The sequence below is a fragment of the Pteronotus mesoamericanus genome, unplaced genomic scaffold (assembly GCF_021234165.1).
Source record: "Pteronotus mesoamericanus isolate MK-2021 breed Mesoamerican mustached bat unplaced genomic scaffold, CSHL_Meso_final contig_20, whole genome shotgun sequence".
In the NCBI taxonomy this organism is placed as follows: domain Eukaryota; kingdom Metazoa; phylum Chordata; class Mammalia; order Chiroptera; family Mormoopidae; genus Pteronotus; species Pteronotus mesoamericanus.
Window position 1 is genome coordinate 15134915 of NW_026555085.1, and position 27680 is coordinate 15162594.

At 43.4% G+C, this 27680-nt stretch overlaps 1 protein-coding gene across 2 annotated transcripts in view; it reads right to left on the reverse strand.

Moving 5' to 3' along the window:
* Positions 1–27680, reverse strand: part of CLIC5 (chloride intracellular channel 5) — a 146588-nt gene that overhangs the window by 45139 nt on the left and 73769 nt on the right. For both annotated transcript variants that reach the window (XM_054569445.1, XM_054569446.1), the window contains exon 2: positions 1597–1706. In XM_054569445.1, coding sequence (XP_054425420.1) covers positions 1597–1706 — 110 coding nt within the window. The remainder of the gene's footprint in view (positions 1–1596; positions 1707–27680) is intronic.

The window sequence follows — 27680 nt, forward strand, 5'->3', positions numbered from 1 at the left end:
GTTGTAAAGCGCTGGGACTGTGGATGCCATAAGCTGGTGAAGCACTAAATGACAAAGCAAGGCAAAGGTGCTGGGGCAGTTTGGTGGTGGGTTAGAGGGACAGATGTGACTGAGAGTGGTGGGCTAGGAGGGGCTGAGGCTTCAGGGGCGCTGGGACAACCTGTCCATTCAAGAAGGTGGGGACAGCCTCTGCGAGACAGGGAGCATTCTGGCCAAGGGCTGGAGGCTGGAGAGAACAAGGGCAGCAGAAGGCATTCCAACCTGACAGAGCCTGCTCAGCCATAGAGAGATGTTGGGAGAGAATATTGGAAAGAGCCAAGGAAAAACAAAGACAAAGGAAGGCTGCAGATGAGTTATTCCCCAGGCAATGGGCAGTGTCAGAAGGCGTCCTGGGAGTAGGGGGAGCCACAGGATTAGAGGATTGTTTGAGGAAAAATAACCTTATGGAAATACAAGGGGTGAGAGAGAGAGCGAGCTAGAAACAGAGAGAGAGAGAAACCTGGAAGGATCTGGGAGGAGGAAGACCAGTTTGAAGAACAAACATGCAACCCTGCTGGCCACAGAGGGACCTGAGCCACGTGTGTCCTGTGAGAATGAACGAGAGAGCTTGGAGTAAGAGAGAGCACAGTGGGAGGAATGCCTTGGGCTGGACTGACAATGGAGGTGGCAAGAGAAGGGAGCCTATAAAATGGGAGAACAAAGGAATTCAAGAGTGGAACCGAACTCACAGGAACAGTGACAGATAAAATGTTCTGCACGTAGATGTTGAAATGATAATAGAAAATGCAAGTGGACATACCTAGAAAATAGCAGGATTCTGGGTACAGGATAATTTACATAAAGGTGACCAAAAGAAGATGCTAAGATTGTCATGCAAGGAAAATCGAAGCATATGATAAATAATCAGAGAGTGAGCTCTGAGCTATTCCATATTTAAAGGACAGGTGATAGAGAAAAAACAGAAAACAAGATTGAAAAGAGTGTGAGTTAATACAAAAATACAAAAGTTGAACTGAGACAATACTCTGTAATTGAAGATTATAGAATAAAATAAAAAGCATTGACTCCTGATAGTGGGCCACTCCTGGCATTTTTACCAGGCATTAAAACTGCATTTTAGAAAAGGGAATTCCAGTAACATTCCTTCCTGCATGTAATCCAGAGCCCTGGCACTAAAGGATTCTAAAGATGGGGACAGAGCAAGGGAAATGATCCAGATCCCAACTCCCTGGAGACTCAGCTCTCACCTCCGCAGTCCTGCCGGGGTCTCCCAGGATTGGGGCCCTGGTACTACTGGAATGGCTAGCTTGTGGATTTTAAGATGTCCATGCCCGTCTTTGTGCCAGACATTCTCAACTGAAAATCCAATGTCCACTCCCTCCTTTTTCCTTGCTGATTGAACTTGGCTAATCTGGGCAGCAAAGCGCTCAGCCCCAAGTGAGATACTGGCTTTTGCAGCCGCTCTTGTAGCCAGGGATCTGGCCAAGGCATGAGCAGAAGGCTGCCGGGAGCCATGGGAAGGCTTTTTCCCTCCTTCATGGAAGGTTCTCTGTTCCTGCAGCTAAACATGTTCCTCATTAATAGAGCATCTGTTACCTTTTCAGATCCACGGTGGTGACATTGAACACGACTCCTTTCAGCCAGAGGATCATAAACAGACGCTGAGAGAAGGGACAGTTGCCAATGCTTTCCCCATCGATTCCAGCCTAGAAAAAAAGGGAACCAGAGTCCTGAGTTGGCACGTGCATACTAGCAAGAAGGAATAGAGGATTATGACATCCAAACCAAACAACGTTCTGAAGAGAACAGCCTAAAACCGTGTCCCAGCCTAACTTCAAAGGGCAGTTACCCTATACTATTCATCCTTGTCTTCCTAGTGTCTATGCAGGACAATGCCTGGCAAAGGGTAAGGGCTCAATAAATATGTGCTGAACAGAATTTGAGTTTCCAACATGGCAACTATGTAGAGTTACAACTTTCTGAAACCGCAGAACCCAAGCATCTCAGGGAAAAAGAGAACTTCAAAATCCCATAGTCTAACACCAATGATATTGGACCACCAACTGCTAGACCCCAAGTAATCATCTAGTCTGTGCTTGAATATCTCCACTAAGCAGGGCTTTATCTCTGTCAAAGCAGTCCATTCTGAGGACAGGTCTAACAACTAGAAATGTTTTTATTTGGCTGTGCCTAAAAAAATATGTTTACCTGTAGTTTACCCCCTTTGACCCTTTGGTCTTTGTTCCATGAGGATGCTGTAAATGCAAATACCTCAGAATCTGACTCTATCTTTCTATGTCTCACTAGTCAGCAGGCTCAAGACTTTAAATCAATACACTTATTAGTACTTGGCCTTCTGTGTCAATGAACCATTCATTTAAAATTATCCTTTCACTAAACAAATACATATTGACTATCAATTATGTGAAAGGCACTGGAGAAAATTGCATGGGGGATTCAAAGCTGCATTGACTCAAGCAGCATATCGCCTTCCATGGGGGCGGGGGTTAGACGGGAGGGAACACGTCTATCACAACAACAGACAGCATCGCTGCTTGCTTGCCTATTTCTGCTCATCATTACATTTCCCCTTCTCAGTACCCTCCTCAAAAGAGCATGTTTATTTATTTATTTTTTCAATGTCTGCAAGGCAAGTCTAGCTTTACTTCTGAGTGTGTTGCAGAGACATGAATTTTGTAAGAATTTATTTTCAGCACACACACGAACAAACAGAAAGGCAGGAGAAGTGATCTCTACCTAATTGATTTCCACAAAGTGGTTTATTGTCCCCTGACATGGTACTTAGAGGGAGAAATCATCCACTCTCTCTGGTTTGCTGTTGGCTGCCCTGGAAACCATGGCCTCGTCAGGTGGCCCAGGTCCCAGCTCCTCTGACAGGGAAGCCCAGGGAGGGAGGGCCCCAGCCTTCCTCACAAAGCTGCCAACGATTCAACCAACATATTGAAATAGGGACTTGCTTAGATTTTTATTTTTTAAAGAATGGGAGGGAAAAAAATGCATTCCCAAAGCCCAACACATTATTTCCCCCCTGAGGTTTGCTTTGCTGTGGCCTTCCAATGGGGAGGCAATGATGCCTTCTTTCATAGTGAGGGCCTAATTGTGTGTGTATTTCTGCCTTGCAAATCACTCCCAGCAGAGGCTCAGGTTTATAATGGGAAACTGGCGCCTCTGATGGTGTTGGCTGTAGGTAATTGCTATGAGATTAGTTATTTTACCTCTCCCTGAACTCCATCAAGAGCCCCATCCCTATTCAGTTCTCACTTTTCCTCTGTGGTGGAAAGAGACCCACCCCTGAGTAGCTGAGACGCCATGGCTCCGTTATATAAAATCTGAAAGATGGGAGGGCACAGGTGTGCCTGCCCACAGAGCTAAAGTTACCGATAAAGCCACATTCAGACAGGCAACCATTAATTTAATAATAGCTTGGAGCTAACTTGAGTTTATGATGTCAGTTCCCTAAGACCTTCCCAAGAGGTACCCTCAACAGGCACCTGGTTCTTGGCCCTTTAAGACATCAAAATCAAGGGGCCTTCCCCCAGGGCTGGCTATAAAGTAAGGGACAAGTAAAGAATTAAAAAACAAACAAACAAAAAAGCCACATTCACATACTAGCATCTGTTTCACCTCTGGTGGCAAGGTGGTGAGGGGGTGATAAGGGATTTAAGAAGGAACTAGTAAAATATTGAAATTATTATTAGAGGGACAAAAAAATTATATAATAATGATAGCGATAATAACAACTCATGTCAGTGTTGTCAGGGATTATTCTAAGTGTTTTACATATATTATTAATTCATTCATTCCTATGAGAAGTGAAATATTATCACCCTTTTATGAGTGTGGAAACTGAGGCACAGAGAGGGAAAATAACTGGCCTCAGGGTCCCAGGATTGAACCCAAGTGGTCTGACTCTTAACTGCCATGCCCAGAGTTCATCCTGAAGACCCAGGCAGGTAACATGTCCCCTTAAGGTCACAGAGCTGGAAAGTGATGGTGCTATAAGCGTATGCATGCGCCCTAACCTTTAGTCCCCGTGCACACAGCTGGCCACAGGTGTAGAAGGTGGTGGCTGTCATAGCTCCCCACACTTCCATTATTGTCTTAAATTATGACTGGAGGCCTCGTAGACAAGAATTGCCGAAAGACCACTAGAAGTAGTGTGTGAAGATTCCGTCATTAACCTACTGTTTTCACATCCCTCTTTCAGCTTCTTTCATTTTCTTTTCTTTTATTGAGGTAAGAACACTTAACATGAGATCTATGCTGGAACAAATTTTTAAGTGTACAATACACTATTGTTGACTATAGATAGGCACAACGTTGTCCAGCAGACCTCTAGAGCTTATGCACCTGGCCTAACTGAAACGTTATGCCCGTTGATTAGTAACACCTTTTTCCCCGACCCTGCTCCTGGCTACCACCATCCCAGTCTTGGATTCTATGGTTTTGACTGTTTTAGATACTTGGTATAAATGGAATCATGCAGTAGTTGCCTTTCTGTGACTGACTGATTTCACTTGGCTAATATCCTCGGGGTTCATTCATGTTTCATGTATTTCAGAATTTCCCTCGTTTTTTAAGACTGAATGGTATTCCATTTGGTGTATACTACATTTCCTTTGTCCTTCCATCTGTCGATGGACATCTAGGTTGTTACCACATCTTGGCTATTGTGAGTAGTGCTGCAATGAACATGGGGGTGCTAATATCTCTTCGAGATCCTCGTTTCAATTCTTTTGGGTAAATACTCAGAAGCGGAATTAATGGGCCGTATGGTAGTTCCATTTTTAATTTTTTTTAGGAATCTCTACATTGTTTTCCATAGCGCTCTACCAGCTTGCATTCTCACTAGCAGTCTGTAGTGTTGCAATTTCTCTACTTTCTCACCAATACTTGTCATTTGTTTTTTTCAGTAATAGCCACCTCACAAATGTGAGGTGATATCTCATTGTGGTTTTGATTGGCATTTCCCTGATAATTAGCGGTGTTGAGCATTTTTTCATCTATCTGCTAGCCATTGTGTCTTCTTTGGGGAAATGTTTGTTCAAGTCCTTAGCCCATTTTTAACTGGGTCATTTGTTTTTCTACTATTGAGTTGCCCAGCTTTTTCTTTTCCTCCCTTACAATTCACCAGTCCTGTGGCCTGAATAAACCATTTGGTAAGTTCACAGGTTAAATGTGGTGTGCTTGTGGAAGCCACTAGAAACATCAACCAAGAAGAGCCAGATGGGGTTCAACGGGACCCCAGGCTCTGAAAACTGGGAGGGAAAACCCAGACAAACTTTGGTCCAAACAGACTCTGAGCACTGGGAGCTAGAGACAGGCACAAAGTGATGTACACGTTGAATAATGTCCCCTCTCCCAATTCAGGCCCACCCAGAACCTAGAAGTGTGTCCTTAATTGGAAATAGGGCCTTTGCAGATGAAATCGAGTTAAAATGAAGTCATATTGAATTAGACTGGGTCTTAAATATGACTGGTGCCCTTATAAGAAAACGGAGGCAGAGATCCAAGCGATGCATTTACAAAACCAAGAAACACCCAGGATTGCCAGAAAATACCAGAAGCTAAACGAAAAATTCTTCCCTAGAGATTCTGGAGAAAGCATGGCCCTGCTACCACCTTGATTTCAGACTTCTGGACTTCAGAACTTTGAGAGAATACATTTGTGTTGTTCTAAGCCACCCAGTTTATCGCAATTTGTTGTGGCAGCCACAGGAAACTAATGCATGCAGAAAAGTGTGGAAAGCGGAATTGTGTACAGCTAATGGCAAACTTTTATCTTTTGTGTACAGCTAATGGCAAACATCTATCTTTTAGCAGGTAGATCAAAAAATGGCAATTTTTTCCATTTCTGCTTCTCAATCTCAAGTTCACAATTCTGCTTTGCACAGGCCTAGTGGGCATGTTCACAACTGCCAGCCAGCTACAACCCCAAAGTACTTATTCCCTAGATATAGCAATGGATTGACCGTAAGTTATGCTATGTTATACTGTACTATATTACCTACTATGTTATACTATACTATATTATAGATTATAAAGTAAAATAAAACATAAAATAGTATACACTGTGTACTATATACGTGTGATAAGAATAGCATCATGTAATTATTATATAGGTTGTATGATTATACATCATATATTATACGCTGGATAAGTCATTACATGCTATGCAATATTGCCTTTCACGCAGTCTCTCCTTCTATACGATGAGCTTGTCGACCTCCAAAGCATGGGCCATGTCTTATTGATTTTGCCATCAGCAGCAATAAGCAGAGCTGCCTGAAAACCCGTGGATACTCAGTGCCAGTCAGACTGGGTACATGCTGAGGGGAGGACGATACCACTCCCTCTTTACGGCTTGAGTATCTCCAAATTCTGATGTTGGCACTCCGAAGAGTGTTCTGGGAAAATAGCACAAGTTCCTGGTTCTAGACCTGTCTCTGCCTCTAATTCACTGTGTGACCCCGCGTAGGTCAGTCTCCTCCCTCTTCTGGACTCAGTCACTGCACTTATAACTTCCTGCAATTTTGTGAATTCAAGTGGCTAATACAGATTTATTTAGATAGCAATTGTCAAAGATTTTGGTCTCAGAATTCTTATATGCCTTTAAAGAATGTTGAAAATCCCAAAGAACTTCTGTTTATGTGGATTATAGCTATCAATATTTATTATATTACAAATTAAAGCTGAAATATTTCAAATATTTATTTACTTATTCATTTCAATATTATAATAATGAACATATTACATAACATAAATAACACATTTTAATATAAAAAAACTATTTTTAAAAGAACTTTAGTAATAGCCCTGACTGCTGTGGCTTCATTGGTTGGGCATCATCCCGCAAAGCAAAAGGTTGTCCGACCGGTTCCTGGTCCGGGCAAACGCCTGTTGCAGGTTTGGTCCTCTGCTGAGGCACGTGCGATAGGCAACTGATCGCCATTTCTCTCTTATATCAATGTTCTTCTCCCTGTCTTGCTCCCTCCCCCTCTCTAAAATTAAGTGAATACAATCTTTTTTAAAAAAGAAAATTTAGTAATATAGTAAGCAAATTGACTGAAGTGTATGTATATATATGAATAAGTTCTGGTCTTACACAGAGACACAATTGGAAAAGAATAATTTAATAGCCTTTCCAAATAATTGTGGGTATTTTTCTTTAATAACACACCCAAACTCAACAATGGAAGTTTCTTAAAGGTTAGTTGATAGATGGAATTTGAAACTATCAGTGAAATTCTTCTGTTCCACTAGAACCCATTTATCTATCTTGCACTTTGAATGGATCACAGATCGGTTATTTGGAAAATAGTGTTTCACTGAGTTATGCAGATCTTCCAAATGCTGATACAATTCATTACGCAATATCAAAATATCTCATTCAGTAATATCACTACCAAGCTCATCAGGAAAGGTTAAGTAAAAAAACTGTCATGCTCATAGTGGCGGACACATGTTTTCCAATTACCTAATTTCTCTTAAAAGCTTATTATTTCAGCATTGGCAATAAATGAGTTGTTATCCTTGAAATGACAAGTTCATTTCACTGACCTTGCAGGAACTATCAGTCAAATACCAACTCTGAAAACACGCAGTTTGTCTCCCAGTTTCTCTTAAGCAAAACCTGTGTTCTATGAAACAAGCGGCTGGTTCAGCGCCCAACGCAGGCCACGCGTGCTTTTCCTTAGACAACGTTTGTGCTGCAGGATGCAGCCAAAGAGCTTTCTGTCCATTTCCTGCATCATCAGCCAGAATGTGTAAGAGACGTGCACTCGAGGATTGAGACTGAATTCCATTGCATACTTTCACTGCGTCATCAAGGACATTCATAAATGAGACTGGCTCTTCTTTTTCTGCACGTGCATGAGTCCTAGTACCATCAATACCACGATCTCGATTTGTGCTAAGGCATCAGCAGCATTACCTAGGAAGTGTCAACCCCAAGGAGAAATGACATCACTCTGAAAATCACTGTGATCCCCCAGAATGCCTGAGAGGGTCTCAAGGACCCAGGAGTCCATGAAAAACATATGAGAGCTGTTGGTTTAAGACATCCCACAAATGCAGCAATGACAGGGAGCTGAGAATTGTCCAAAAGCCTCTTGAGGGCACCAAGGTCCAGAAGAGGGAAAATTTATTCAGAGAAGATCCCAGAATGCAGATGACATTTAAGCTGGACAGAAGTTGCATCACTTGCCAATTTGTCTCTCAACACTAAATTCACCCTTCAATCAGAGCTCTGTGAGAGGAGGAGAACATTCTTTCCCCGTGAGCATGAAGGCAGCTCCCTCAGAGAGAGCCCTGGAGGGCCACTGCAGGAGGAAGAGGCGCTCCTTCTGCCTCTGGTGTGGGCTGGGTGCTGGCAGTGTGTGAGGACAGCCAGGAGAGCCAACCCTCCCCAGCCCCAGGCTGAGAATGTGAGCCCTCTAGCACCTTGCAGGCTTGGCCTGACAAAACCTTTCTGTAGCCCTCTTGACACAGACACAGAAGCCCCCTGTAGCCTGTATGCAGCCTGTCTATGGCCAGGGTATCTGCTATTTTCTCCGCAAGACTTGTATGGCCTGCAGGCCTCCTGTTCCCGCTAACATCTGGATCCCACTGCACGCCTGTCCACCCCTGCTGATTGCCTAGCCCCCACCTGAACTCTGGAGGGTGGCCTTTTGCTGGCCCAGCAACTCCACCAACTCTGGCCTAACCAAGCCAATGCACTTCTCCAATGAGATTTTAGCTCCAAGTTTGCCTTTACTTAAGTATTCTCCCTCAGCTCTAAGATACCACATAGAGTTTTCTATATGTTATGGTTAAACTTTTACCACAGTTAACAGTTCTTTATGTTTAACTTCTGTTTGAATTGTGTGATTTCTTGCTCCTGATTGGACCCAGGCTACTATAGATGCTTAAATGTCTGCTGTTTCAAAACGCAATTATTTTTTAGACTCTTTGAGTCCCTTAAAAACCTGGCAAGATTAAGTCCTGCTGAAGTACTAGAAGAAAGAAATCTCAATTTTCTGCAGAAAGTTAATGAAACCACCATTTATGTTGCATTCCAACTCTTTGTTGCTTTATGCCATGAACCCTGTCCCTGAAGATTCAAGTGATTAAACATTATATTCAAGTTTACAGGTAAAAATCCTACAACAGTGGGGCTGGAACTGACCTCAGGGATGATATAGTCCAGCTCTTTCTCTTTACTGATAAGGAAATGAGCCCAGAAAAATTCTGACAACTTGCCCATGTTTACACAGCCTGGTCCTGGGGCAGAATCAGGGATATTCTTCCTGATTCCTGATGCATGGTTTCCAACTATACTAGGCTAGTTGTTACCATACAGAAAAGAGTGTAAAAGTGACAAAGGCCACAGGAAGAGCACCTTCTTTGAATATAAAATGACTCATTTATATAGCACTAAATTGACTGATATCTTGTGGAGGAAAAAGAATTTTTCTTTATAATAAAAATATTTGGAGCTGCCCACTTTTTCTTACTAACATAAATCAGATAGCATTCTGTATTATGACCAATTTTAATACTAAATTGTCTGTCCTTCTAATGATTTGATTGGTAAGCCTCATTAGCAGGTGGTCTGTGGTCCACTCGAAGATAAGGAGTTCTTCACTTAAACATTATTTTTCTCAGCAGCCACAAAAGGCTTAATTCACTGGGGTTACTTGGGGATTTTTCATTCAATAAGCAGTCAGGAAACAAGTATACATTTGAGGCATCATAGATTCTCAGCATTTATGTAATGATGACTATAAAGGCTGAATCACAGAACCGATAGCTGCTTATGCACTATAATGTGAAGAATTCCAAGTGTATTAGTCAGGGTTCTCCAGAGAAACAGAACCATCAGGATGTATGTGTGTATATGTGTGCGTGTATCTATACGTGTATATCTATATTTTTTTTCTGTCTGTCTGAATATATCCTCTATCTCTATCTATCTATTGATCGATTGATCAGTCGATCAATTGATTTATTTTAAGGAATGGCTCCCGTACTGTGGAGGCTTGGTGAGTCCTAAACCTGATAGGGTGGGTGAGCAGGTTGGAGACTCAGGGAAGAGGTGAAGTTTGAGTCCAAATACAGTTTTCTGGCAGAATGTTCTCTTCCTCAATTTATCTTATTAAATCCTTTAACTAAATCCATGACACCCATGCACATTATAGAGGATAATCTGCTTTACTCAAAATTTAAATAGTTTGTCCACTCATTTAAATATTAACCTCATCCAACCTCATCCAAAACACACCAGCACAGAAATATCTAGAATAATGTTTGACCAAATAGCTGGACACCAGTCAAGTTGACATACAAGATTAAACGTCACACCAGGTGAATTTAAAAATATAACATGAGACAGGTAGCCCATCAATCCAGTATCTGTCATCAACACCTTAGCCTGCCAAGTGGTTGTATAAATGACTAAATATGTAAATATCCCCTCGCAAAGGAACTGTAGGCCCCATACCCTGAAGTCTACTCAGTTTAACTGTCTGAGTTAGAGAGCAGGGTCCAGTGGTGCATTTCATCCTGAGTAACGCCTGGTTTTATAGTGGCTTTGGGCCCAAAGCCACCTACAACTTTATATGTTGTGAAATATTGCTGTGCTTCAGCCTGTCTTGAGCTTTATGTCAGCCTGCACCGGGTCTGTCTTCACCCTCCTATTCTTCTACAAACTCTGAGAAAGAGCTGCCCTTTCCGTCCCAGCCCCCATGTCCACCCCCCGCCCGTTCTTCCCACTCCCACATGGCTTTTTCCCCCTGCTCTTTCATGCCCAAACTATTTGAAGAAATGAATGGGCCCCTTTTAAATTTCTTGTCAGTCCTGCTTCTACTTAACAGCCTCTTCTAAAATGAGTCTCTTTCAATCACTCTCTAGGTCCAGCTGAATAGAATGTCACCTTGTGTGATTTTTGAGGCCAGGTCATAAAATGTGGTATAGATTTTTCCCTAGCAGTCTGTCCCTTCTTTGGGATCCTTCCCTGGGACACCAACCACCATGTTGTGAAGAAGTCCAGAGCATACCCAGGGGCAGTGTGTAGCTTTCTGGCTGACAGTCCCAGCTGAGAGTCCCCTGACAGGTGGCATCAACCACCATATGGAAGTGAGTGAGACTTCAGATGATTCCAGTGCTCAGCCTTTGAGCTGTCCCTCGTGCCACCTAGTAAAGGGAAATTGGTCATCCTCACCAAGCCTCAGCCAAACTTCAGGTTCATGAGCAAAATGAATGTTGTTGTTGTTTAAAGCCACTAAGTTTTGGAGTAGTTTGTTGCCCAGCAGATAACTCCCAGACACACACACACACACACACACACACACACACACACACACACAGCCTCAGGTAACTTACAGGCAAATTGGATGCAGAAATATCTACCTTGCAGGGATATTTTACAACTGAATGATAATGTCTATAAAATACATGGCATTTGTTTTAAAATTTAGAGCTATTGTCATTATGACCACCGGCGACAAACATTTAGGGAGAGCTAATTAAAACACCCCTCTTTGTGAAATCCTATGTCTTAGGAAAGAGTTAGTAGAGCTCTCTTTGATGGCACAAAAATTCAGTGTTCAAGGTGTTGTGTGTGGAGCAATACATTCAATAGGGAAAACAAACACAGGAGGAACTATGGCCACTTCCCACTGGTCAGGGAAGAGTGTTTCTAAACTAGGGCAGTCTCATGTAGACCATGAAGGGAGGCAGGTATGGGCATGTCTGTTCCCGGCAAGGCCGCTGAATTCTTGTGCAGAACTACATTCTCCAAACAAATATTGTTTACAAGTGATTTAGGATCCCAAGGCAAGAAGGGCTGGAACCCAAAGAAGATTGATGGAATCTGAGGGATCCGGTTTTGTGACAGATTCCTGGCGATTTTCTATTGAAAACCCAGGAAACTTTGCTACAGATATTTATGGAATAAGAGTGCTATTCTTTGGGCATTGTTATGACTCTCAGTGCTTGGACCAGGAAAGCTGCAAGCTGGAATTCTTCCACTTCAGAAATGCACCAAAGCACAGGAAATCAAAGAGCAATACAAATCTACAGTCTCCAATAAACAGAACTCCTTCCCACATGGGTTTAATTTGAAGATGCCTCCTCACTTAATCCTCCCCAGGAGAATACCAGTCCTAATGGAGAAAACATGCCTTCCACTTAATTAGGCCACTGTCAAAAAGTTTTTCTTTGTTTCCTTGACTTATTTTTTATGTGTTATTTATGATGCTACAGAAATTAGTTCCAGCTTTTGATCATAAATCCATTTCCCCTACATTCATGGCATGAGCCTGCAGTTCCTACAATCTTCAAACAAGGGGTATCTTCACATTGAGCTTTGCTTCTTCTACAAAGGTTGGTGTTTGGGATTCTGTGATAGTGGAGATTTCTCAGTTGATACTCATCTTGCCCTCTGCTCTGGTTTTCTGAATGTTGAGTTTAAATATAGCATTTTAATATCACACGCTGGTCTAAAGACCTTAGGGGAATCACAAAATCTGTCATCTTCTCTTTCACTTGGGCTCAGTAAGTTCTCATCTATCCAAACTTCCTAATTATGGCAGATTAAAAGCTACGGCACTAAAATCTGAGTCATGAGATTTATTATAGAGGGTCACTTAAGTCCAGGACCCTCTGGAAAATGTTTTGCAAAATAAGTATTTTGTAATATGTCAACAAAGTGTTAGGTAGAGCTTGAAAAACCTATCCTAATATTCATTTAAAAATGCCAGGCCCCACTCCCAGATATTCTGATTTAATTATTCAAGAATAGGTCTGAGGCAAGGTGTTTTTTTTGTTTTTTGATTTTTTTCCTCAAAACTCTCAAGGGTATTTTGATGTTGAACCAGGTCTGGCCAGCTCTGTCCTTGTGGTGTTCACAATTGGTTGTACACTAGAATCACCTAAGGAGTGTGTTAAAAAATAAAACTAACAAAAATGCTCCCTGAGCCCAATCCAAACACAGAGTCAGAGTTGTTGGGGAGACATCTGAGGTGCTCACTTTGCTCTTTTGTCCCCTATTTTCCTATCTGTACTGGAAACTCCTTCAGATCATGAGCCTCCTTCTACCTCCCACCCACTTCTACTGCTGTTCCTGTCCACGTCAATCCTTGCATGGGCCCTGGAGGAAGCTTTCCAGTTTGAGTCACCCAAGGAATGGAGAGCATGTTCTGGATAAAGCTGTGTGGAGAACCTCAAGTCAATACGACCACAAACAACACCAGGAGCTTCCCTTGCTCTTGAGCTCTGCAGGTGGGTCCTCCCTGAGGGTGACAGAGTGCTGTGTTGTGGCCCAGAAATCTACCCACACAGCCCAAGTTCTCACATGGTCCTATGTGCTCAACCAAAATTCCTTCCCCTCGGCACTACTCTCCAGCCAGCAATAGCTAGAAACTTGGCTTTTTCTACCACGAGGACCCTGTAAGTCCTATGTTGCAATTTCCTTGCCGTATAGAACTGTAGGAGGATTGAACTCACCATCAACTATATGAGGTCACCCAGCCACCCGGGCAAGGTGGGTCCACACAGCAGGACAAGCATCTTCACTGAGGGCCTGCTCAGTGCCAGAGCTTGGGAGTGCAGTGAGGGACGTGACTGCATCTCCTTGAGAAGCTGCCCACATGGAAGCACAAAAGTGACTTCAGGTCACAAGTGCAGCAATGATAAAGTCTGGGTAGAACGGGAGCATGAAGAAGCCCCCCTGAGAGCACTGGGAAAATTTGGGGCAGCAATGATTTTTGAGATGTGATCTAAAGGGTAAGAGGATTTATTCAAGCAAAGCAATGAGCAAGGACATGCATGGGAACAGAAGTAACCACGTTAGCACGGGTCTGGAAGCTTGATTACACAACGTGGGCTGTGTAGGGAACCGCAATGTGGTTTTGTCCTTAGAAACCCATTCAGTCTGTGGAGGCAAGTCCTATCACAGGTAAAGGCACAAAGCAGTCAAAAGCCTATCTTCTTGTGTTCACTGTGTCCCTACATGTGTCTGCTATTCCAACCATCACTGGTCTCTAACCCCTAGGCCACCCTTGGCCAACATGATATCTTCCCCACTTCCATTTCTCAAAGCCACCTCTGAAAACATTCACATTTAAGTGTGATTGTGGATAACTGTTTAACCTTGATCATGGATCGGGTGTAAGCAGCAAGTCTGAAGCTCCCTTGGTAGGGTTTCAGGCAGCTGCCAGAAGGTAAGGAACTGGGAAAGAAGGAAGAAGAACAACAGTAGCTTCCTGGAGTCTTGAAACCAGGCAGGTAGCCCTTTACCTGTTATACCCTTTGTGAAATCCAGTCAAGTCTTACCTCTGCCACTCACAAGGACAGAGCTTCTATAATGCATGCTCAGGCCAAAGGGCATCACCTTTTATCACAAAGCTGCTTTAATTCTCATTTTAAAATCTCTATTTAAAAATTACTTCAAGGTTGGTTGGAAGGCAAGACTTAAAAACACAAACAGCATACTTCTTTTCAGTTAACTTGTAGGTGGGAAACTATAGGAATGTTTAACTTTGCCTGTAATATGAGTGCTATGAATTTAGCACGGTTATGTTTCCTATACACATGCTGTGAGACCTCAGCCAGAATGCTTGGAGAAGCAGGGTATTTGGGTGAACTGAGTTCCCTGGGTAGCTCTGTAAGCAAAAGAAGACAGTGGAATAAAAAGCAGAGGACTGGGAGCCCTGAGTTCCAAAACTAGCTTGGGCACAAAGAACTATGTGATCTTGGGTAAACAATCTCCCCCTTCCTGGGCCTTTGTTTTGTTATTTATAAAGTGTATAAATTAGAAAAGATGATCTTGAAAGACATTCTAAACAATTCCTAAAATGTGGCTGAGAGAAGGTAAATATCACTGCATCTTTTATTTGCATGTAAAAATTCCAATGACTGAATAGAGACTCGGCACGCTAGGCAGCCCCTACGTGCCAGCACTATCATGGGCTCATGGCACGGGCTCAATAAATACTTGTTGAGAAGATGAGAGGACTTGCAGGCTGGCATGCTGCCCTGAAAGGCAGACAGGTGGACCTGTGGGGCAGTGGCCAGCACTGTAAGTTGGAGGAGAAATAGAGACATAAAACAAGGACCTCCTGTAACCACCTTCAAGGCTTTCCTTTATAGCATTTCCACAGTATTCTCAGCATGCTACCTTAAATAGCTATTAAAGAAGCATGCCTTTGGGAGAGCTGCCCTACTCCCACCCGGATCCCTCAAGCTTCACCAAATTCTTATTTTTATCTAGGCCAGTTAAGGGACAGAGAGTTTAGATGACTTGTCCATGACACAGATTATAGGAAGGGATGGAATTTGCAGCCAAATGAAAACGGTTGAAATCTCAGTCAAAATCATAATGTAAATAATTTATATATAATCACAGAAGCTATGGGACCTGAATCATTTCAAAAGACATCTTTGGAGATGCTCTTGTTAGCCCTAGCTTACCTGTGATTTTACTCTCTAAAAGAATGAAATGCTGAAGACATAGTAAGAAAAACTCTTATTATTGCAGGGTACACGTTCTAACGAAGGTTTATTCTGCTTTAAGATGGAGGGTTCACTCAGGGTAAACATGGAAAGCCAGGCTGATTCTGAAGGTCCTAAGCCCCCAGGGGGAGCACAGAAGGGAAGCTGTGTAGCTAAGTCCCTCCTCTCCACACTCCTTCTTCCATCTGGGAGAAAAACAAGTCACTCCGCTCTCAGGACTCCATCCTTCCTTCCTCCCTCCCTCTCAGAGTCCCAACCAGTACACTGAAGGACACAGGGGAAAGTCTTCTGTGTCACTGTGCAATGGGAGTTCTATCGACCAAGTGCCTCTGTCACGTGAGCCCACCCACTAACTGTTTCTGAGCTCCTACAGAATGTAGTGGTCCCAGATGATTATCCACTGTTTTAGAGGGGCTTTATAAAAACAGCCTTATGGCTACAGACATGGAAACTGAGCCAAGTTTTGTGCCAAGAAGACTTGATTTCATTTTCTCCGCCCTGCTCCCCACTGAGTTATACATTCAAGCCCAGGCCCAGCTATAATTGAAAAGGAGCCTGTCTTTGCAATCTGCTAGGTCCAAAGGAGAAATGGAAAGCTTTTCCAAATGGCAGACTAAGGCAGGAAATGTTCTATTTATTGTACTCCCATTAAAAAAAAATGCTAAACTAAACTTACCCCAGTGATTATACCACACACACAATAGTCCAGGCCATCCCCCAGGAAGCCACAACCTGATATAGCGTTCATGTTTTTTTCAGAGAGGAAAATTTTCCAAGACCTACTATATTTTCTTTCAGAAGTCCAACAGTTACAAAGACAGGTTGCCCACCCTGCTCTCTGCCCGGCCAGTGTGAGTCAGAAGACCTTTCTGCTGGTGCAAGATGTTCTGCAAGATAAATGTGTCCTTGAGCAAACTGTTGCCTCAACGTGGCCTTCTGCATCCTTGCTTGAAAAATGAAAGGATGACTGGATAATGTCTAACTTGGAATTCTCTGCTTCTCCCCATGCTCACCTGTTCAGCATTATTAATTGTGTAAAGGAAGTTAGAAATGACCCTTGCTTGTGACGTGCTATAGTGTAAATCCTCCACTTCATGCCTCAAAGGCAAAACTGACGGTGGCCATTAGAAAGATGCAAAATTACCCCTGCTCCCCTGCCAATAAGTCCAAAATAAGCTGACTCCAAAATTAGCGTGGTGCAAAAATCATTCTGCCTTACTGGACCTTTTCTAGAAGTCTCAGAAGGTGGATTGCTGCTTCTGGGGGACTCAGGTTCACACACACCAAAAACCTTGTTTTGGCTTCTGCGTCCTAACACTGAGATGCACAGAGAGGAGCTCCCACGTCAGACATTTCACATCAGAAGATGAGAAGACGTGTTTGCAGCTCGACAGAGATTGCTCCATCCATAGGTTTGGAATAGAAGTTTATGTCACTCAAAACATATCATTTGTATCTCCTTTTCGTTTAAAGGTACCAGATGAAATATTTACACCTGTTTGTTAAAAATTGTCTTATTGCCATGTCCTCTACACCCTGACCCCCAGCAAACCATTTTTACCTTTGTCAGCCAGGATAAGCCAGTCACAATAACTTCCCTTTACTTGTAAAACCTATCTAAGGAAGGAAGCCTGCTATTGTTGGGCTATGTTTAGAAGAGATGATGCTAAGGAACGGCTTAAGGATTAATAGCAGATAGACTTCTAGATCCTATCTAATGTTTAGGATCAACTCCTCCAAAGTATCTTTTGATGGGGGCTCAGGAATACAAAGCTGTTTCAACTGATGCTTCATCTCCCAGCTATTGGAAGGGGCTGCTGGAAGCATGATGTAGAAAATTCTGAGGGCTCAACTAGGATCAGTGGGAAAGAATGGCATTTGGTGATGAGGTGTTTTATTTGTAATGCTAACCTGAGGTGGAATTGTGCAGACACTTCCACACAGAGCAGAGGACTGCTGAAGAGATCAAAGAAATGGGCAAAGCTAAAATGAGAAGTATATTTTTTCCCTCTGTTCTCCCAGTTTGCTCTTACCACACAATTCTTTAACAGGATTTCTTTCTACTAAGTCATAAAACAGACCGTGTTTTATTATTCTTTTTTCAGCCCTGTGATACAGTTGGGGACCAGGTATCTTCATTCTCATTGTTCCAAATGTAGCCTGCAGGCAAAGACCACAGCCTCAGACACACTGTGGAGCTGAAGAGAACCTTAGAGACAAATTTATAGTAAGCAGAGTATGTGATTATTCATTAGTTTTGAGCAAGGCATTTCTTCTATCAATCCTTTTACCCAGAAGGGGGGAGGGGGGAAGATGGTTTAAATTTGGCCTCAGAGCTCTCTCCCTCACCTGTAACTGGGAATAATAGCAGCTGCCCACCTGCGTCACAAGTTCCCTGTGACAGCAAATGAGATAATGTCCAGGCAAGTGCTCTGAGGGGAGGAGGCACAATAAAAACACTACACCCCCCACATCCAGTCCTTCATTCCCAGGGGATTGAAGTTATACCTAGAATACCATGTCCTATAGCTCCATAGTCTTAGAAAAATGAGTATGAGTCCTTCCCTCAACCCAGTACCATCAAGAGCTTCTGTCTCTCCCCCAGAATTCCCAGCCATGGTCCTAAAAGGAACAATCTTTCCTGACTGAAAATCTCAGGTTGTCTGTAGCCCTTTCTACTCAATTAGGATCGGCAGCATCAGCATTCCCTAGGAACTTGGTAATGATGTAGATAGATGCTCAGGTTCTACTCCAGACTCATCAGGAAGGCTGGCCTTCAGAACCTTTGGAAAACAAAGGCCTCATATAGCAACAATGCGAATACCTTCATAACCTATGCATTATGTCAGTGGTGTTCAGTTTATCTTTTTGGTTTTAAAAAGTTCATCTTTGCACATCTAGATTTCACAGTACTCTGACTTAGAAAAAAATCTCTACCCTTGCACATAGTAATCTGGCCTTACTGTGTTTAAAAACAGTCAGTGAATCTCAGCCAAATTTCCATACCTGAGGAGGAGGGGCCTGCTTGCAAACAAGAATGGCAGGCTGGTGCTGAAAGTGAACACTGACGCTGAAACTGGAGCCGGGTTAAATTATTTATTGAAATTCCATGATGTGGCCTATGCATTAGGAGCCAGCAGAGCTTAGAGACATCAAACATACCCATCCTGCGCAGGCCCCGTCCTCCACCCCGTGAAGTCACTTGCCTCGTTGCCTGTGGGAACAGTCAGATGTTGGAACCTCACCTGGGAGGTGAAGTTATGGGAAACTGAGCAGCCTTTCTGAAGGAGCCACCCTGGGAGCTCCCAGTGCCCATCACTGAGCAGTGCAATGGTTTGCCGGTGGCAGTGCCTGCCTGCAGCCCCCAGGTCATAGAAAGCCAGCATAGAAAGTGGGGAAAACAAGAAAGGCAATCTGTTGCAGCTAACTATAGATAGCTAGCTAGCTAGCTAGATAGATAGATAGAGATTTTAGAGGAAGAGAAACAATGAAAGAAAGAAACATCAATGTGAAAGATGTGATTTCTTCCCATATGCGCCCTGACCAGGGATTGAACCCACAACCGAGGTATGTGCCCTGGCTGGGAATCAAATCTAACCATTTGTGTTACAGGATAACACTCCAATCAACTAAGCAACATTTGCCAGAGCTAACTCTTTTTTTTTTTTTAACATTCTCTGCTTCAAGGTTTCTACCAATAAAATGAAGAAAAAAGGTTTCTTTGACAACCAACATGACAATGCACAAAAAATAAAATTAAATTCTATAAATTGTCCTTTTATAATTACTAATGTTTGATCCTTAAAAGAAAAACATTATAAACAGCATGTCCATCAGTCACAGAATGGTTAATTACGGTATGATATAACCATATTATAGACTAGTATACAGCTATTAAAAAAGAATGAGCTGGATCCTTATGTGTTGTTCTGGAGGGAGTGTCATTACAGGAGAAAAAAGCAAGTCACGAAGTAACAAGAATAGCATGATCCCTTTTTAAATTTAAAAACACTATAATTTTATTACATTAAATATGCTCATTGTATTAAATCTTGTTATTCTCAATTTTAATAATCACTCCAGACTCTTTTAAAATGGGTGATAAACATTGTAATGGCTCAGCCCTGAGTTTTCTTAAACAGATAAAAGGCAGATAGTCAGGAAAACAACAACGATAACCATAGCTACAGGGTATTATTGATTGTCTCTAGGGGTGGACCTTATGTGTGTGCTGCATGTATGCAAGGTGCCATATTTGTTTGACTTTTCACTACTGAATGAACAGTGCAGATCTGCCCACAAAGCAGAAGAGGAAATTAATTTCTTTTAGGGCTTTGTCTTTTGCAAATAAGTCATGTTTAATCTAGATGATGATTTAGAATAAATAATATTATATAGTGATTTATAATAAATACATAAATACTTGTGATAAATATTTATTTTACATGAATAGACTAGCTAATTGCTTTCATTCTATTTTTGAATAACAGGGACCATACCAGCTTCTCCATTTTTCATTTTTGGCCCCATGGTCTTTTGGATCTCACATCCCTCTTTCCTGTGACAGCGCTTCAGTCTTCTTGCAGTGAGCTATAAACTTCATTTTTATCAAATGCCACTGCAAGCTTTAATGACAGGCATATTGTAATTATTGTGGCTATATGCCAGTTGGAAAGAATCAAAATGGCTTTGTGATTTCTGGGGAGAGATCATTTCCTTGTTGCCATCCCAGCAAACTCTCCCAGATCTAAAGTCCCGCTGACTTTGCTCTGCCATTTGCAAAATTTAAAATAATGGACAGATATGCTGGAACATCCGAAGTTGTTTCTTTGGCTTTTTGGAGACCATACTCCGAACCATTCAACAACATTTCATTGATAATAGGATAAAACCCAGCCTCCTTGGGCTGCCTCCCAGAGCCCTCCCTCTTTCAGTTTCTCAATATTCTTCTTTCAGGACGTGTCCTTCGCCCCCTGCTTCCCCCACCACACACACACACCTCCAGGAGAACAGCTTGCCCACCACCTCTGTCAGTTCCACTGGGTGTATTTGTACTGTTGTCTGTGCCCTTTCTCTCTTCTGGATTGCATTTTCCTGTCTCTGTTTTCAAATACCAACTCAGATCCCACCCTCATGGCAAACCTTTTTTAGATGTAAGAGCTACCCAGTGAGTGTACGCTTAGCATCCTTCCCTGTGGCTTGCTACGGCACTAATGTAAAAGATACAGAGCATGAAAAGGCAAAATGCAACAGCAGGTAAGCACCTGCACTTTGGAATCTACTGGACTTTGCCACTTACTAGCTTTGTAATCTTAGACAAGTTTCCTGGCCTTGGCTTGCTGATCTGTAAAGTGGGGATGCAATGTAATACACATCTCAGAGCTGTGACCAGTATTAAATGAGATAGTCCACATAAAGCATTTAAGGGTAGTTTGTGGTCCAAAATAAGCTTCACTTATATTATGATCTGTCTGACCTGACATGCCCGTCAGTATGGTCCTTCCTTGAGGTGCCTTCTTTTCTCTCCATGCTTTCCACAGATAGGAACAGTGTTGTCACTGTGTGATAAAACATTCCCCCCTCTGACTGGGGAGAGTTAATAAGGGGTGGTTCCTGAGAAGTCATGGGAAGTTTGCAAATAAAGATATAAATGGGCATTTTTAAATATTTCAAATGTGTTCATGAAAGTCTATGGGTTTTCTAGGATTATTCATTCAACCACATTTATTGCGATCACCTAGAACGGTGGCTCTCAACTGTTAGCATGCCTCAGCGCCACCTGCAAAGCTTGTTCAAACACAGTGGGTCTGGGGTGAAGCCCAAGAATGTGTACTTCTAACGAGTTCCCAGGTGATGCTTCTGGCAGAGGAACCGCACTTTGAGAAGCTTTGCTCTGGAGATCAGGGGCAGGAAATAACAGGAGCCGCCTGTGGGTCAGCCTTCCAAAAGAGCCAGCCTCCTCGGGCTGATGGAAACACGCAGCTGAGTGGGACGAACCATGGGCCGGGGGAGACAGCCCAGTTCTAGCCCTGGCTCCATTCTCCATTGAAATATGACCCTGGGCATGTCATTTACCTCCTCTGAGCCTGGATTTTCTTATCTATAAATTTACGATAGGAGCATTCCCTTCATACCGAAAGTGCTGTGAAGACCCAGGACAAAGGTAAAGCCATATGTATACTTACTGAAGACAAAACTGAAGAGTCAAAGGAGAGGACACATCCTCCCTTTTAAAGTCCAAATAACCCACTAAGCAATCACATAATTCCCAAATTCAGTGAAGTATTATTGAGTATTTTAGGACCCACCTACTACATACAACTTGAATAGATACCCTAGTAACTTAAAACCTTAAAGCAGCTTTGAATGAAGAGCCCTTCTCTGGAAAATGACATTTAGTGACCAAGCATACGCACACACCATCAGCCCTTCTGGGCTCTGTCTCATCTTAAATCATGCTGGGCTACAAGTTACAGCTGTAGCGCCTGTGAAAAATCTCCTCACTGAAGTACATTTTATTATCCTGGCCTTAGTTTTTTACCAACTATCATTAGGAAAAAAAAAAAAAAATCACACTGTTTTCTACTGCATTTGCTGTTTTTAAAAAGTTGGTAGCATTGTTCCTCACAGTCCTCTGTGTTCCCCATGCACTCCACAAAAAACACCTGTGAGAAACGCCTTAGAACTCAGGTCCCATGTAGAAGCTAATGCTACAGATAAAATGTTATGAATAAAGCACAGTGCAAAATGCATAGGCTACCTGATCCTAATATTTTTTAAAAGACTGGGAAAAAGAAACCAAAATACAATCAGAAGTTATTATTGGGAGGTGGATTATGGATGATACTCTTTTTACTTAGCTGTCCCAAGTTTTCTACATAGAGCATGATTTTACTTCCATAAGTAGAAAACAACGTTATTTTTCAAAGTAATTCAGCAGTGGGGAATTTTATTTCCTCCAAGAAATTAGATGGTTTCTTCCGCCCTCAGAAATTCTATAACTGATTGTGCTTTTCCCCCATGCATTTCAAGAAGGTCAAAATCATACTTGAAATATACTCTCAAAAGCCATGTTGACCCTTGTCACAGGCAGGTTCTTAAAGTCCTAATTTTCCTTTTCTACTTTATTGCAATTCCTATTAGATACTATTTCTTACTAGGCAAATGGAACCTTCTCATCTTACGTAATTTCTGAAATTTCTAAGCACTATGACCTTTTCAGAAACTCTCTTGGGGAACACAAATAAGTGACAATTTTAACAAATTAAAAAATGTAGCTTCTAAGCACTTGAAAAAGTAATGTAATTTCTCAAAGGCTTATTATTTATAACCAGGAGGAAGCTGAAGAAGGAGGCAAAAACCACGATGTGTACAACATGGCTTTTGTGTAAGCAGTGAGTACTCAGATGAGATACAGTAAAACCTCCCCTGGCTGTGGGCTCCGTGGGGGTCCAGAAAAACTTCATTTCCCATCATTGTTCAGCATCGGTGGGCAATAGCCAAGGGGACCACTGTGAATGAAGGTTCAGTACCTGATGGAATAGAGAGAGTAGGCAGGGATGACTCTGAGGTTTTGATCTTAGGACACTGGCAGATGGGAAAGCTAATGTGAGAAATGTGAAATGTGAGGGAGCCTGGCTGTAGGGGACAGTGTTGATATGAGGTGTGGTGGCCATCCAACCAGCAGGTTGGCGCACTGACAGAACACAAGACCACAGACTGTGCAGGGCTCATGTTCTTGTTCCAGCCCCAGCCTATCAGGTTGGGTAACTTGGGATAAGCCCCACTCACCCCTGTCTGGGACTCAGTTTCCTTGAGTTGAACTAGTTCACCTCTAAGGCTTTTCCAGTTCTTTCACTGGATGAGTCTATAACAGTATGTGTACATAAGCTCCACAACTCAGGAGAGATTTACACACACGGATCTAAAGACTTGGGTCAACTCTGTTGGTTTCAAGTTGCATGGCTGATAGATGAGTGGTTTTAATAAGGGACATTTAAGAAGTCAATGATTAGCTTTTAGTGCTGACTGACACTTTTATCTGTTGTCTGGGAGTCAGTCTAAATGACACACAACAGGAGTTGGTGAGAACTGAAAAGAATAGCGATAAATCCATAAATGGAATAAGCCTTGGTAAAGGGGAGAAGTGATTGGATCATAAAGGGAATTACTGGGGCTGGTTGCTTATTTTTATGGGCTGCACAGGGGAAAAACCTGCACATTCTGGAAGATTGAAGAAAATGAAACACCAGTAAAACAGAGGAGCTGAGCTTCCTTGTGGCTTATATTCAGTGAGAGCACATAATTCTTAATAAATCTGTTAAGCCCTCAGCCCTCTATGCAGGGACTTCTTTACAGCCTGGTCCTACCTGATCTGAAATCCCTGCAGCATTACAGGGAGGGAGGGATGTCGGGGAATGGCTGGGTAGGGCTTTGTTAGTATGTTTACTAGGAAGCCTTAAAACTCCACAGCTTCTGGGAAGGGGCGTGTGCAATCATGCACAGAGCCACCAAAGGGCCATTGAAAGCATAATGTCCCAATATTCCTGAGTGGGTGTTACAGTTGGGGTAAGAGATGTCAAGGAAGAGGGGTTTTTGCCCATGCCCTTGTGGGTAGCTTGTCTCACAGCCTGCAGAAAGAGGGGAGGCGGCGTTCTGCAGAGTCAGCTCTGGCCTCCACTCCTGCATATCCCAGCCCACCATGGGAGTTAGAGCTGTGTATGTGTGTGTGGGGGGGGGGGGGCACACGCAAATGTTAGGTGGGGGCCAGCTGGTACCAAGAGGTCACAGGTAGGTCAAGGTAGGTTGGGGAATGTCTGGATAAAAAGAGAATACAAATAACCACTCATTTGTTCATTCATTCATTCATTTTAACTTTTACATCTATGCATTCATTCATTCACCCTGATAAGAAAGGGCTAAACCCTGAATTAGAGACTAAAAAATATAGTGACTTTCTCAGGTAAGGCTTTTATTCCCCTGCCCTCTGCTAATTTCCTTCATAGCACTTTTTATAATCTGAAATTACTCTGCTTATTTCTTTGTGTCCTATCTGTCTCACCCACTAGAATACAAGCCTTGTGAAGGCAGGAACCCTCTCTACTTTGTTTACTACTGTACTCGAGCATCTAGAACAGTGTCTACCACATAGTAGGACCACAAAAAAACATTTCTTTGAATGAATGACTCAGAGATGAACAGACCCTGGGTCCTTTGAGCAGCGATTCTAAGAGAGTGTTGGAAGACGCCTAGCGGGACAGTAAGGGAAAGGGAACGCCGGGACAGAAGTTGACCTGGCCCTGCACTCCAAACTGTAAAAAGTACTCAGGATCATAGAACAAGCAGAATATCAGAGCAATCTTCAATGCGCTGGTTCCTTGTGTGTGACATGAGAGGGTTGAGCAGAACTGTTTCGGAAGTGCCTGCCAGCCAGCCTGCACTGATGCGGTTCTGCTGCCTCCAGCCAGACGATGCCGATGCTCTCGCAGGCTGCCTGTGCGGTCCTTAGACTCCCTGTGCTGGAGTGGAAAGGACAGGGGCCACCGGTCAGGAGGCTCAGCCCTACATCCATCTGTAACTGGCTGTGTCACTTCAGGGCAAGACATGTGACTTTGTGAGCTCCTGAGTGATATTTGGGCTGATCGCCCCACAGTTTTGCTCTGAGGCCCAAACTGGCAGCAGTGCATGTGCTCTGTACAGCTGGACCCCACGCGAATTCTCTATGTGGCAGTCCCGGGATGCCTCCTCCCCGGACTCCCTGCAGGGTCCTGCCTTTGCGGGCTTGCTGCCCATGCCTGGGTTGGTTTCTCACAAAATGGAGCTCTGTAAGTGAACTTTAAAAAAAAAACAAACCTTGGTTTATAGCCATCAATCAAAATCATTCATGAGAAGTCACTGAGCTTTCCACGATACTTTGTTTTCAAAGGTGAGAAAACTGCAGCCCAAGAAATCCTTCTTTCTCCCCACAAATGTTCCTGAGAAGCTCGGTGTCAGGCACTGCCTTCGCACCAGGGCAATGAGGTCCATAACCGCCACCTTTGACCCTGTGACTGCCTCAACGCCAGGCCCAGAGCATCTAGCATGCCCTTTAGTAGGAGATGATGGGATGGGACAGGGGGCAAAGTCATTCACAGGTCGTTGGAGGAACACCCAAGGGAGTCCTAAACCAGGAGGGGCAGAGGCGAGGGCTGGAAAGGCTTCCAAGAGCTAAGTCCAGGTGAAAGAGATCAGGGGAAAAGTGCAAGGTAGAGAGAACCATGTGCAGTATCTGGGAGGAGAGAAAGCTTGGCCGCTCTGGGAGCCCTGAGCAGTTTGTCCAGGATTGTTGTCACCTGGGTGATGAGGCGGGGAAGAGGGAGAGATGGGTCTGGAGAGAAGGGCAGGGGGCACATTCTGCAGCAGTTTATTCCACCTAGAGGAGAACCATCAGTATTTAATCTCCCATGTTAATTTGAAGGAGAATCTAAAAGCCATCGCACCATTTTAGTATAGCAGAATAGAAAATATGCATATTTAATCTCCTTGTTAATTTCCCCCCCTAGTTACCTTTCTGCAAACAGCTCACTTTGAAACAGCGTCTCCCTGGGCAGTGCCCCTGTGAAATGACTGCTTCCCAATGAGTTGTGTTGGAGATACCGGTTTGTCCCTCTATATCCACTCTTCGCCCTCTCCATTTGGCCTGAACCCTGGGAGGCTGACAAGGACACAGTATCCGTGGGCACCCTGCCCTCTGGCTGCCCAGGATGGAGCTGGCCCCTGAGCCAGCACAGGAAGATAGGAGCTATGGAGGGGCGTGAAGTCAGGGTACTATGGGACTACTCTAGGTTGGCTGCACCCCTCTATTGAAGGCTATGCTCCTTCCAGTGACTGGGTTTATGTAAAGGTTCTTTCTGGCCAAGGTAAAGGGTCCTTGTTGCTCTCCCAGATATATTTCTCTACTCTCTCCTGATGGTGGCTCTAAACCCTGTTTGTAACTAACCACTTTACTAAACTCTCTTCCCAGTGCCCTGTTTGAGGTACCAGTAATTTCCACTGAGCTCCTGACTGACACACCGTCATTGTCTCCCCTGTGTCACTGGGCTCTTTGGTGTAACTGGAATGCAGGGATATCAGATTCCTCAGTGTTGTTGGACAAGGCCACCTAGAGGGTGAGGAACACTGGCTGGTAGTCGGAAAACCCGAGTTTCAGTCCCATCTTGGCCCCTGTGCAGCTGCATGGCCTCAGGCAAGCAAAAACCCTTCTGGGCATTTATTTGGATGAAAACATGTTGATGCCTAAGAAAAGCGGGCAGTGGTAGGCATGAATTGGGGTTTGGGGACATGGTCCTTGGAGCTCTAGTGTTCTGGGAAAGTGCTCAGGGCCAGATTGGGGTGGGCGAGGTTGGGCCACAGCAACTCCTTTTATCTTTTTTTTTTTTTTTTAATATAGTAAAGGTCCCTGTATGATTGATGAAGCTGTGAGGTCTTTTCTATTTTAAGGGCTGAGGTTTCCTCTCTGCTCATTCATTGGGTAGAGAACCTTGCCAGGATGCAATCTCAACAGCACTCCACAAGAATGGCAGCCAGCAGCCCAAGTGTTCATGGCATCACCGAATTGCTTAGATTAGAAAGAGGCAGTAATTGTGACCTTGCCCAACGAGAGGCTTGTGCAGGGAAGGGCAGCCTGGGGCTATGTTGCTTGTACACAATTCTAGACCAGCATTAACCTGAGTCATTTTCCATGAACTACTCATATGTATCAGTGGCTGTTGTGTCTCACTTGAAAGTCAGTGTGGCTCCTGTATTGCCCATGAAACTGGAGACCTGATACTCTTCCACTGGCAGCCAGTGAAAGATGCTGAGAATAGCAACATGAGTTGATACTGTGGACTTAACCCAAGCTTGTGACCCCATTAACTTAGCTGGTATGTCGGGAGCTCTGCAAAAAAAGTTCACTTTCTAGAGACACTTAGTAACATTACTTCCTACTCTACAAAAACCTTTCTTGGTCACTTCTCAGCCCAAAGCCATTGTTCTTTCCTCCAAGCTCAACATTCAGCACTATCTTCTGCTGCCCTTTGAAGTTAGAAGACTGTTGGTGTGCATGCCCAAGCTTCATCTCATCTGCTAACCTGTAGTCTCCACTGGAGAAAGAAACATGTTTTGCACACCTGTGTAGTCTCTGCAGT